This window comes from Arachis duranensis, chromosome 8 (genome assembly GCF_000817695.3).
Source record: "Arachis duranensis cultivar V14167 chromosome 8, aradu.V14167.gnm2.J7QH, whole genome shotgun sequence".
Taxonomy (NCBI): Eukaryota; Viridiplantae; Streptophyta; class Magnoliopsida; order Fabales; family Fabaceae; genus Arachis; species Arachis duranensis.
The window spans coordinates 29,420,112-29,430,424 of record NC_029779.3 but is presented as its reverse complement, the minus strand read 5'-3'; the positions used below and the strand labels follow the sequence as shown (position 1 = coordinate 29,430,424).

The 10,313-nt window shown below is 31.7% G+C and overlaps 2 protein-coding genes across 2 annotated transcripts; one reads left to right on the top strand and one right to left on the bottom strand.

The window, feature by feature from the left end:
* Nucleotides 1-2,314: 2,314 nt before the first annotated feature.
* Nucleotides 2,315-3,699, top strand: LOC107461909 (E3 ubiquitin-protein ligase PUB23-like). Its single transcript, XM_016080468.3, has one exon. The coding sequence runs from the start codon at nt 2,338-2,340 to the stop codon at nt 3,574-3,576; it is 1,239 nt and encodes a 412-aa protein (XP_015935954.1). The 5' UTR covers nt 2,315-2,337; the 3' UTR covers nt 3,577-3,699.
* A 3,062-nt stretch (nt 3,700-6,761) lies between these two features.
* LOC107461999 (E3 ubiquitin-protein ligase PUB23-like) lies at nt 6,762-8,670 on the bottom strand. Its single transcript, XM_016080550.3, has 2 exons — nt 8,149-8,670; nt 6,762-7,610 (listed from the first exon to the last, which is right to left on the bottom strand). Exons 1-2 carry the CDS (start codon nt 8,612-8,614, stop codon nt 6,772-6,774), a joined length of 1,305 nt encoding a protein of 434 aa, XP_015936036.1. The 5' UTR covers nt 8,615-8,670; the 3' UTR covers nt 6,762-6,771.
* Between the last annotated feature and the right edge of the window lie 1,643 nt (nt 8,671-10,313).

Sequence of the window (10,313 nt, the reverse complement as noted above, 5' to 3'; positions counted from 1 at the left end):
CCCTAACCACATAAAAAAGAAACCAACAGAATATGTCAATACAGACAACAATTCAGACAGAACCAGTAACATGCATAATTCAGTTCAAATCATATAACCAACACAAACCTCTACAACGATTTAAGAGACACATTCAGAAAAAACAACATCTGTTTACCTTTAAGAAGAACTTGAAAAATTAATTTTGGAATACATCCATGTATAGGAACAAATGAAACATCAATCTAAGCTCAAAAGTAACAACCGCAATCATCTGAAGACCATCTCTTCACGATAAAATAATAAAATGGAACATCCAATTCAATGTGAAAAGAACTATCCGCCTATTAATTAAAATGAACATCCTCTTTACATTCAAACCCAATTTCAATTTGAAAAAATTAAACTTACTTATAACTACCCTAACCATCTACTAACCTGTTGGAGAACAATGTGGTGAATGACGAGCAGTAGCGTGCAACGGAAAAGGAGGATACGTCTCGGCGTGTCGTGGAGGCAGTGGCGGACTTGACGTGGCACAGTGGAAGGTTGAAGGTGGTGGCGTGACGATGCGAGTTTGGAAAGATGATGAGTTCGCGGTGGCGATGTTGACCAGAGTTCGAATCAGTGGAGGAAGCCAAAGGACTTACTGTTGACAACGACAACATCCTCGCGTGCAGTGATGACATCGTCAAATTGGGAGACGGAGACGACGCTGAGCAGTGTTGTTGAAGATGATGAAACTAGCGTGAAAAAGGAGATAGGCAACGCTTTGCCATTTGAAAGAGGTTTATCAATGGGATAAAGAAAAAAAGGAGATGAACGACAGTAGTTAAAAAAAAAAAGTGAAATGGTGAAATATAATTTTGAATTAAAATAAATTGGAAGATAATGAAAGAATGAGTTTTTGTTGTGGACTTGTGGTGGGTTTTAGATCCAGCTCAATTAACTCTATTACTTAGCAGAATTGATATATATTTGGTGCTAGCATTAATTAAACTTTGTTGTAAAAAGCAGAAACAATAATTTAAGAAATAAAGGACGTGAATAACGTAACGGTAATGGTCGTGGCTAAATTAACAATAACAAACAACTACCCTAGTCCCTAGCTAAGCATTAATGTTGTGTTGCCCGCAGTGAGACAATGGGAACAAAACATAGTTGTATACTTGTATATCATTTTGTTCACACTGTTCCAAATTTCATATTTATTTAATCAACCATGTACGTTAAATTAACAACTAAAATTAGTTACTAAAATAAAATATATATTAAAATATAAAATATAAATTTAAAATAAATTAAAATTTATATATATTTATATACAAATATATAATAACAATTTTTATATAGAGTTAAATTTTAATATGTATATAATAGTTTTGTATTTTATTTTATTAAAACCTCTGCAACCTTTTTTTAATACATGGTTATATTTCATATTTTTTGATAAATTAGTCACCAAATTTTAGGAGCCGTAACAATGATTAATATTAGAATTCTGCTAGAGAGTTAATGAAATATGGAAAAGTCTAGGGAATCAGCAATTTTATTGCATTTTGGCTAGCATGTAACCAGCAGAGAAATGTGAGCCATTGGATGAAATCTCACACCAATTTCACACCATCAAATCATCATTGATCGCTAGTTGATGGCTACCAATTACAAATGTTGCTGGCCCGTAGTATTACTTTATTTATATAATGTGTATAATGGGTTATATGAGTTAAAAAATGAACATCATTCATATTATCCATAACTCTAATACTATGTTATGATAGTATGATACTACTCATCCTAAAAATTTAAGTCGATAGAAAAAGATAATAATAATATCATATTTATAATATTAAATCAGGCATTCCTAAACCTCCATCATACTTCTCCATGATATTAAACTCGCCGTGAGAAAAGAATGAAAGAAGGCATTAATGGAAGCAGCCAAGAAAGGCGTGAGAAGCATCCAATAAATCACAACACAATGCATGAGCCTCCGTTACAAGTTGTCGGTACCAGCCATGAAAGCATTAAGGTCCTCGTAGACATCAGACATATATTAGTACTTTTATTTGTTCATAATATTGCAAGTCAAAACCTTACCCCTCTGCAATTATCCAATTTGCATCTATCATCATCAACACCGACGTTAGCTCCTTAAATAAATAAGTACCTTACCACTAATCTACACTCTAATTTAATTTTATTTATTTATTATTAATTACTGCTTCCGAAACCCTTAATTTATTATTATGAATTAAATCGCCCCTCTGAATTTCCGTGTATTGACTTTATCGTTTGCACCAACTTTGTATAAAGATAATGTGCCTCTAATACACTACAGCTACATCGTCAATCTCCATGGATAATGAAATTGAGGTTCCTGCACATTTTCTCTGCCCAATATCCCTTCAACTCATGAGAGACCCTGTAATCGTTTGCAGCGGTATCACTTACGACAGAGAGAACATAGAGAAATGGTTATTCTCATGCAAAAACAAAGCATGCCCGGTTACCAAACAGTCCCTAATACAACACACAGATCTTGATCTTATTCTTACTCCAAACCACACCCTACGAAGGCTCATCCAATCATGGTGCACCGTAAACGCCTCTCTCGGAATCGAGCGTATCCCTACTCCAAAACCGTCCATGGACGCATCGTCTCACATCGCCAAACTCATCTCCGAAGCGAAGCGATTCCCGGAGGCTAAGGAGAACTGCCTCGCAACACTCAGATCCATGGCGTTCTTTGAAAGGAACAAGAGCTGTTTCCAGTCTTCAGGTGCAATAGAGTTCTTAGCTACAATCATGATGAACAACAACAATCGCGCAGAAGAAGAAGAACGAGTAGATCCAACTGAAACAGCGATTGAGATCTTGTTTCATCTTGATCTCTCGGAAAATCAGATCAAGAAGCTAATCAACAACGAGTGCCTTCAGTTTCTTGAATCGTTGCTGCAAGCGTTGAAGCGTGGGAGCTGCCAATCAAGAGCGTACGCAACACTTCTTTTGAAATCGGCATTTGCGGTTTCAAATCCGATCCAGTTAATCAGCGCGAAAACCGAAATGCTGTTTGAAATCACGAGAGTGATACGCGATCGTATATCGCAGCAGGCTCATAAGGCGGCATTGAAGCTGGTGGTTGAGCTCTGTCCATGGGGAAGAAACAGAATCAAAGCGGTGGAAGCCGGCGCGGTGTCCGTGCTCGTGGAAGTGCTTCTTGATTCGACGGAAAGAAGAACGTGTGAGCTGGCGTTAATGGCGTTGGATCAGCTTTGCGGTTGCGCGGAAGGGCGCGCGGAGTTGGTGAAGCACGGCGCGGGAATCGCCGTGGTTTCGAAGAAAATATTGAGAGTTTCACGCGCCGCGAGTGACAGAGGAGTTAGGATATTAGCGTCGGTTTGTAGGTTCTGTGGAAGCGGGAGAGTGGTTCAAGAGATGATGCAGGTTGGAGCCGTTAACAAGCTGTGTTTGGTGCTTCAAGTTGATAGCGCTTTGAAGACCAAAGAGAGGGCTAAAGAGATTCTCAAGTTGCATTCTCTGGTTTGGAAGAATTCAACATGTATTCCTCTACCTTTGTTATCATCGTATCCATGACCATCTAACTAATCTCTTTTTTAGTTCATAACTTCCATTTTTCTTCACTATAGGACTCATGAAACTATTCTATCTTGTTATATCAAGGGAAAAAAGATTTATAATTATCAATTTTTTGCACAACATTGTTCTCATACAAATTAACGACTTCGTGATTTTTCATGTTCCTACATATATACACTGATAGTGATAGATTTTGCCTCTTTATTTTTTTTCAAGTATATATGTAGCTTCTCTAATAGAGATTTAAAAAAATGGAGAGAAAATGCACCTGAAGAGGCGTTGAATATGTATACTTACTCTGCATTTGAAATGTATATATGAAATTTTTTTTTGGTTATATTTGTTTATACTATTTTAATGGATAAACTTAAGAAATTATGATTTCTTGTTTCCATTAATTTTTTATATAAATGTAAAATTATAGATAGAAAAAGTATTTTCTTACAGAATAAGGGCAGATAAATTATATTAAATTATTATCTCTTCTTTTCTATAACCTTTTTATCCAAAAACATGAGGAAATGAATCCATCTTTATTATTTTCCCTTCCATTTTCTGTTCACATATCTATGTAAAATAACAATATACTATTATACTCAACTTCTTTCCTCCCTACCTTTTTATACACTTTCCTTTCCTCCCTAATTTATTTTTCTTCGTATAAATAATTAAATATCGCTTATTTCGTTTTTTTTTTTTTTAGACTTTGTTATATAAATGGGTTTTACCAAAGTATTGACAATCATCTATTGTAGGACAATGCTAATACCCCTTATTATTGATCTAAAAGTTGAATGTTGAATAAAGCCCAGATTATGGTTGCGATGGGGGGTTTTGGTGGGTTCTATAGGCCCATCTAATCCGAATTATTCCCTAATAGTTGGTGAAATTAGAATCAAACTAATTGAATTGTTATTAGTTTGATTTGATTCAAATTTACATTTTTTTTGTGTATGTATTCGAAGCAAACCAAATCGATTATGAACGAATTGGTTCGGTTTGGATAATTGGATATTCGATAAAATAGAAATTGATAAAAGAAACAAAATTTTTATCTTAAAAATTCTGTAAGTATAATAAACATGTAAAATCAATAGAAATAATCCAAACATGTTAAACACCAAATATATTAAAAAACACATTAAAATACAAACATATTAAACACCAAACACATTAAAAACTAAATACAAAAGTGTAATAGAGAGAAATTCAAAATCATTAAAAGACATATATATTTTTTAATTTTTTTATTTAATTAATATATGGTCGAGTCCACGGATTGGTTCGAGTTTCGCATTCACACAATCGTTATCCGAACCAATTACTAGAGAGCCATTAATTTGGTTCGAATCGGACTCGATTATCCGTTGATTCCATAACCAATAACCAATTTAATTAGTTCAATTCAGATTCGTACGGGTAATCGAATACTCTCTTTCCGTACTCATCCCTAATTTAAAATTGGACCCATTCAATTAACACCAAGATTATAATTGGACGTTTTAGCCCCTTCTAATCAACCCCACCCCCCAAAAAACCAAAAAAAAAAAACAAAAGATTAAAGTTATAATTTATATAAAGTGGTTTTAATAAAAACTGGTTTATACGAAAATACGAAATAGTTTGGTTAAATTTTTTTTAACACCCTTACCTACTACGGAGTAAAAAACACTCAACATAGGACTGTTTTAAGCTTGACTAGGAATGTTTATGAGAAATAATCATGCGAGTACTGAGTAGTCATTATCCAAAGGCGTCAAAAGTGTGAGCTTCAAGACAACTACTAACTCAAATTAAAGTTCATTTTGACTACGATACTGATGGTCAAAGATCAATATAACACCCGTATAAGATTGAGAAATTAATAATAATAATAATAATAATAATAATAATAATAATAATTAGCAGCCCAAGAAGAAGTTGCTTTGTTTCCAGATAATTTAAATAATAATACACGATATTTGAACAAGAAAAGTCTCAATTAAGCTTATAATATAAATATTTGATGTGTAGAAAACAATGGTTGCGTATGTTGGGCATCGACTAAATCAATAATCGCCGATAGAGTATAGAGTAGTAGCTAGTAGTTATAATTTCTGCTGCAACAATTCAATTTTTAAATGAACTACAATAACGCACCACATATGACACAGACAGAACTTAACTTTTTCACACAAGTCGGCTAAAGAAACATTCAATTCGATGAAATTCATAATAATCATTTGGCTTTAATTTGAGCCTGAAAAATCTGTTGTCGATAAAAATGAAATTCAATTCAAATTTGTTGAGGCAAACGATTGAGTCGGGTTAAAGCCTTAAAGGTGTTTAACTCTCAGATGAATCTTCAATCTTCCAAGCAACCACACTTTTTCTTACACCACAAGTTCCTCTTAAATTCTGTATGTATATACACTTCCGAAGTAGAAACGTCCAAGTCTTCAAATGTTTTTAATTAATTTACTTGGCATCTTCATCATGAAGCAAATTTTCCCACAAGAATAAAAGAGCGGCTCCGATACCGGAATGTTGTGAAAAACCATGATTAATATAAATACTTAATTTCCAATTTTATAACAAAATTAAGAAAATGCATGACATGTTATTATGTGACATATGTAATAGGAGATTGAATAGAACTAATATATTAAAAGATACATTCCACCCTTTTATTTATTGAATATATATAATTAAAATATATTTAAGATATAAGCATTTTACAATCTAATTAATATGTTGTGGCTTCGATTCTTATAAATTTACGTTTTTTTTAAGTTGTATAATAAAATATATTTTAAAAACATATATATAGTTCAAATCTATATATGAGAAATTTTTGTATAAAAAATAAAGAATAAATTAATTAAAACGATCAGAAGTCTAATTCCAAAATTAAATTAATTGATTTTAAAAAGACAAAAAACTCACTTTCCAATAAGGTTTGAAATCTAAATCAGTAATCGAATCAATAAAATAAAAAAATTTATCAGAAAATATCAAAAATTAGTATTTTTATTAAAATTTAATTAATATTTATTTAATTATAAAAAAGTGTATAATTTTATAGTATTAAAAATATTAAAGATAACTAATTAATAGTTACAAATTACAAAACTACTGATTAATTATAATCTAGAAGACACGAAATCATAAAAAAAAAGTTTTAGCATTCTAGCAATGATTAATTGATGATGATCATCTTGGGTGTCTAGTTAACAAATAGAGTTGAATACAAGGAGAATTATTCCAAGCCTTTGAATGAAACCTAAGAATATCTGTTGCCTTTTGTTTCAAATAAGAAGCACAATCTGCTTGCATCACCATGCATAGCTTTGACACAGCACCAACCCTCAGCATCTCTTGAACCACCTCATTCGTAGCTGAAAACTTTGAAATCAGCCATAACACATGAAGGGCTCCATCATCAGTCGCTGCCGATACCCTCAGCGTCCTCTTCGAAACAACAGCGATTCCCGCCGGGTGCTTCAAGAACTCTTCTCTCCCTTCTGCACACGAGCACAGTTGACCCAACACCTTGAATATAAGCTCCGTTAGGTTCTTCTCCGTTGGTTTATCCATGGACAGTTCGATGAGTTCGCCAACTGCACCGGATTCCACGATCTTCGTTCTGTTTCTTCCTAAGGGGCATGTTTCTATGAGCACGTGTAACGCGGATTTGAGGGCATTTTGGGGAATTGATGATGATGATTTGCTTAGTCTCCTCATGGTGCTCACGATTTGTTTGAAGAACTCGTGGTTTAAGCTTCCCAAGAGCGTTGAATCGGTGATTTCGATGGTCAGCTTTAGAATTTGCATTGCTTCGTTAACCATGTTAAGGTCATTGTCGATTATTGGGAGTTGAAGAATCCAAGTCAACGATTTGATGAAGTCCAAGGTTTCACCTACCAGGGGCTTCATGTTTGTGCCGCCGCCGCCGCCAGTTGTTGGCGAGGATGACGATGATGATGATGATGAAGTGCTCCTCCATAGTAAGCGAAGAATTCTCAGAGCTTCTTCAACGCCGCTGGTTTCGCCTAATTATTCAGACATTACAATATCAGAATGAACTCAAATGAAACTGGTAGAAAGATGCTGTTGTTCTTAGAAATATAATTTTTATGTATTTTTTAATATTAATTTAAAATTTTAAAAAAATATTATAATCAATCATATTACGTATATATTAAAATATAAATTAAAATATATATTAAAAATAAGTTAAATAATATATGTATTTATTTATAAATAATATATGATAACTAATTTTATTGTACAAATAATATTTGGACTTTGTTAGGTAAATAATGATTTTTGTGAATGATGTGAATAATAGGTTTTAAAATTGATTCAAGAAAGTAAAAATATACTACACCTCTAAATTATTCATCTAAATCTTAATATTAAGATAATCATTCATACACCTAATGAATTAAACATCCAATATATCTATTATTCCATTATTCAGTATTTTCATTATTTACGTATACTTTTTCATAACATTTTTGTATTAAAATATGGTATTTGAATTTTGATGGCTTATTACAAATACCAAAATAAATGGTTTGATAGTACCTTGTTTGAAAGTGGTTGTGATGAATTGTACCATGGCCTTGGGTACTGGTTGTTGAGCCATGAAGTTGCGGTTCCTCTGGCTCTGAGTGGCTAGATCATGCATCTTGTTCAATGAGGTTTGAAAGGTGCGAGGAGCATCAAGATCTGTGAGGAGTTTGTGAAGTTGGGAGTTGTCGAGAGGGGACCTGGGGGTGGTAATCCGATCGACGACGTTGGATTGGTTGGCTGAACACCAGCCTTGGATAAACCTCCGGAGGGTGTGGTTTGGAGTCAAGAAATGAGGGTCCGTCGGCAATGGTTGCTTTGTAACGGGACACATACAATCCTTCTTATTAGATTTCTGCTGCAGCCATTCTTCTATGCTTTCTCTGTCGTATGTTATCCCTGTTACGGTTGTCACCGGATCCTTCATTATCTCAAGCGAGATGGGACACAGCAACAACTCAGGAACTTTGATTTCCGCCATTCTTGATTCAGATTATTAGGAATACACGTAAAGCATGACGAAGATATGTTTCTCGAATGAAGAGAGAAACAAAGAAAATATGTCTTTGCTTACTTGGGTAAGAGAAAGTGGCTATTATATATAAATATATCAATTAAGGTATTATTAAAAACGATTATGGTACGTGTATACTAAAATCAGTAATTAAAGTTAATTATCAGTATAAAATATATATTAAAATATAAATATATATTAAAAATAAATTAAACTATATTGGTGATTAATTTTAATAATTAATTTTGATATATGAATAATATTTTTTATTACAAATATATATAATTTTATGTATCTATTATATAAAATAAAAAACTGATAAAGTAAAAATAAAAATGTGTGTTTTAGTACTTTGATTTAATGGTAAAAAAGTTTTGGTGCATAAATATACTTCTTAAAATACTATTTAATTATCACGTATAATTACCAAAAGAATTAGATTTTCATCAGAACAAAATAATTTTATATGAATAACTAATTTTTGCATTATCATATTAATCAAATAATTAAAATCTACTACTTAAATAAATAATTATGTAAATTATTTTATTATTTATAAACTTAAATTCAAGGTTTCTTAATTAAAATTTTAAATACTTACCAATTAAATTAACTTTATATTATACACATTCAATAAATAAAAAATAAATTAATAAATACTTTAATGAATATTAATACACTAATGACATATAATATAAATATATACATGCATGTATTGGCAACGTAACAGAAGAAATTTCTAGAAAGTAACCATATATGTGAAACATTTTCAAATCTTTTGAGCAAGCATGTGGTTTGTATATTATAATGATGCTTATATAAAAAAGAATGAAATATACAGAAAAGATGTAGTTCTTCAAATCTTTCAATAATAAAAAATATAAAAATATTATTTTTATACTAAAATTAATTATTAAAATCAATTACTAATATATTTATATATATTTTAGATCTTTAGTCTTAGTGAATATTCTTTATCAAATAACACTAGCTAATTTTTGAGTAAAAGAAGAGAGAAATTTTAAATAAATTTTTATTCTGTAGAATGAATCTCTTTTATTAAGAAGAAAATTTATTTATTAATTTTAATAAAACAAAAAAGTAAATAGAAATATATAATGGAAAGAAAATTGATTCACACTATAAAATAAATAAGCATGTGATAAATATAATAAATCATGTAGTTATTACCACTTTACGAGTCATAAAGGCTCAAAGTTTGTCAACGGTGTGTTGTTTGGTCAAACATAACTACTACCGCAGTTTGAAGTGCGTATCTAGATGCATGAATTTCTAGATGCACACTGCACTCTCTGCCACATGTCATGATATTAGTGGTCACTTATCTAAGACGACGGCTGCTACCGCACCTGATGCATGTATTGCGTTGGATAGAATTAGTTGCATATACTGTAGTCCACAAATATATATTTAATACATGTTATTTTTGTTTTGGAGTATGGAGAGTATTGTTTTTTGACTTTGATTTTATCCTCGGTAGTCTAAAAATTTTTTCAGTCAAGCTTAACATACTTTATTTATAAATAAAAACAAATATCTATGGACATTTTTAAGATATGCATTAACTATATTATTTAAAATCATAATTTCTATATATCGCTTAATAAGCACTAGGATCGATATAGATTGTGAAGAGTTTGGCTAC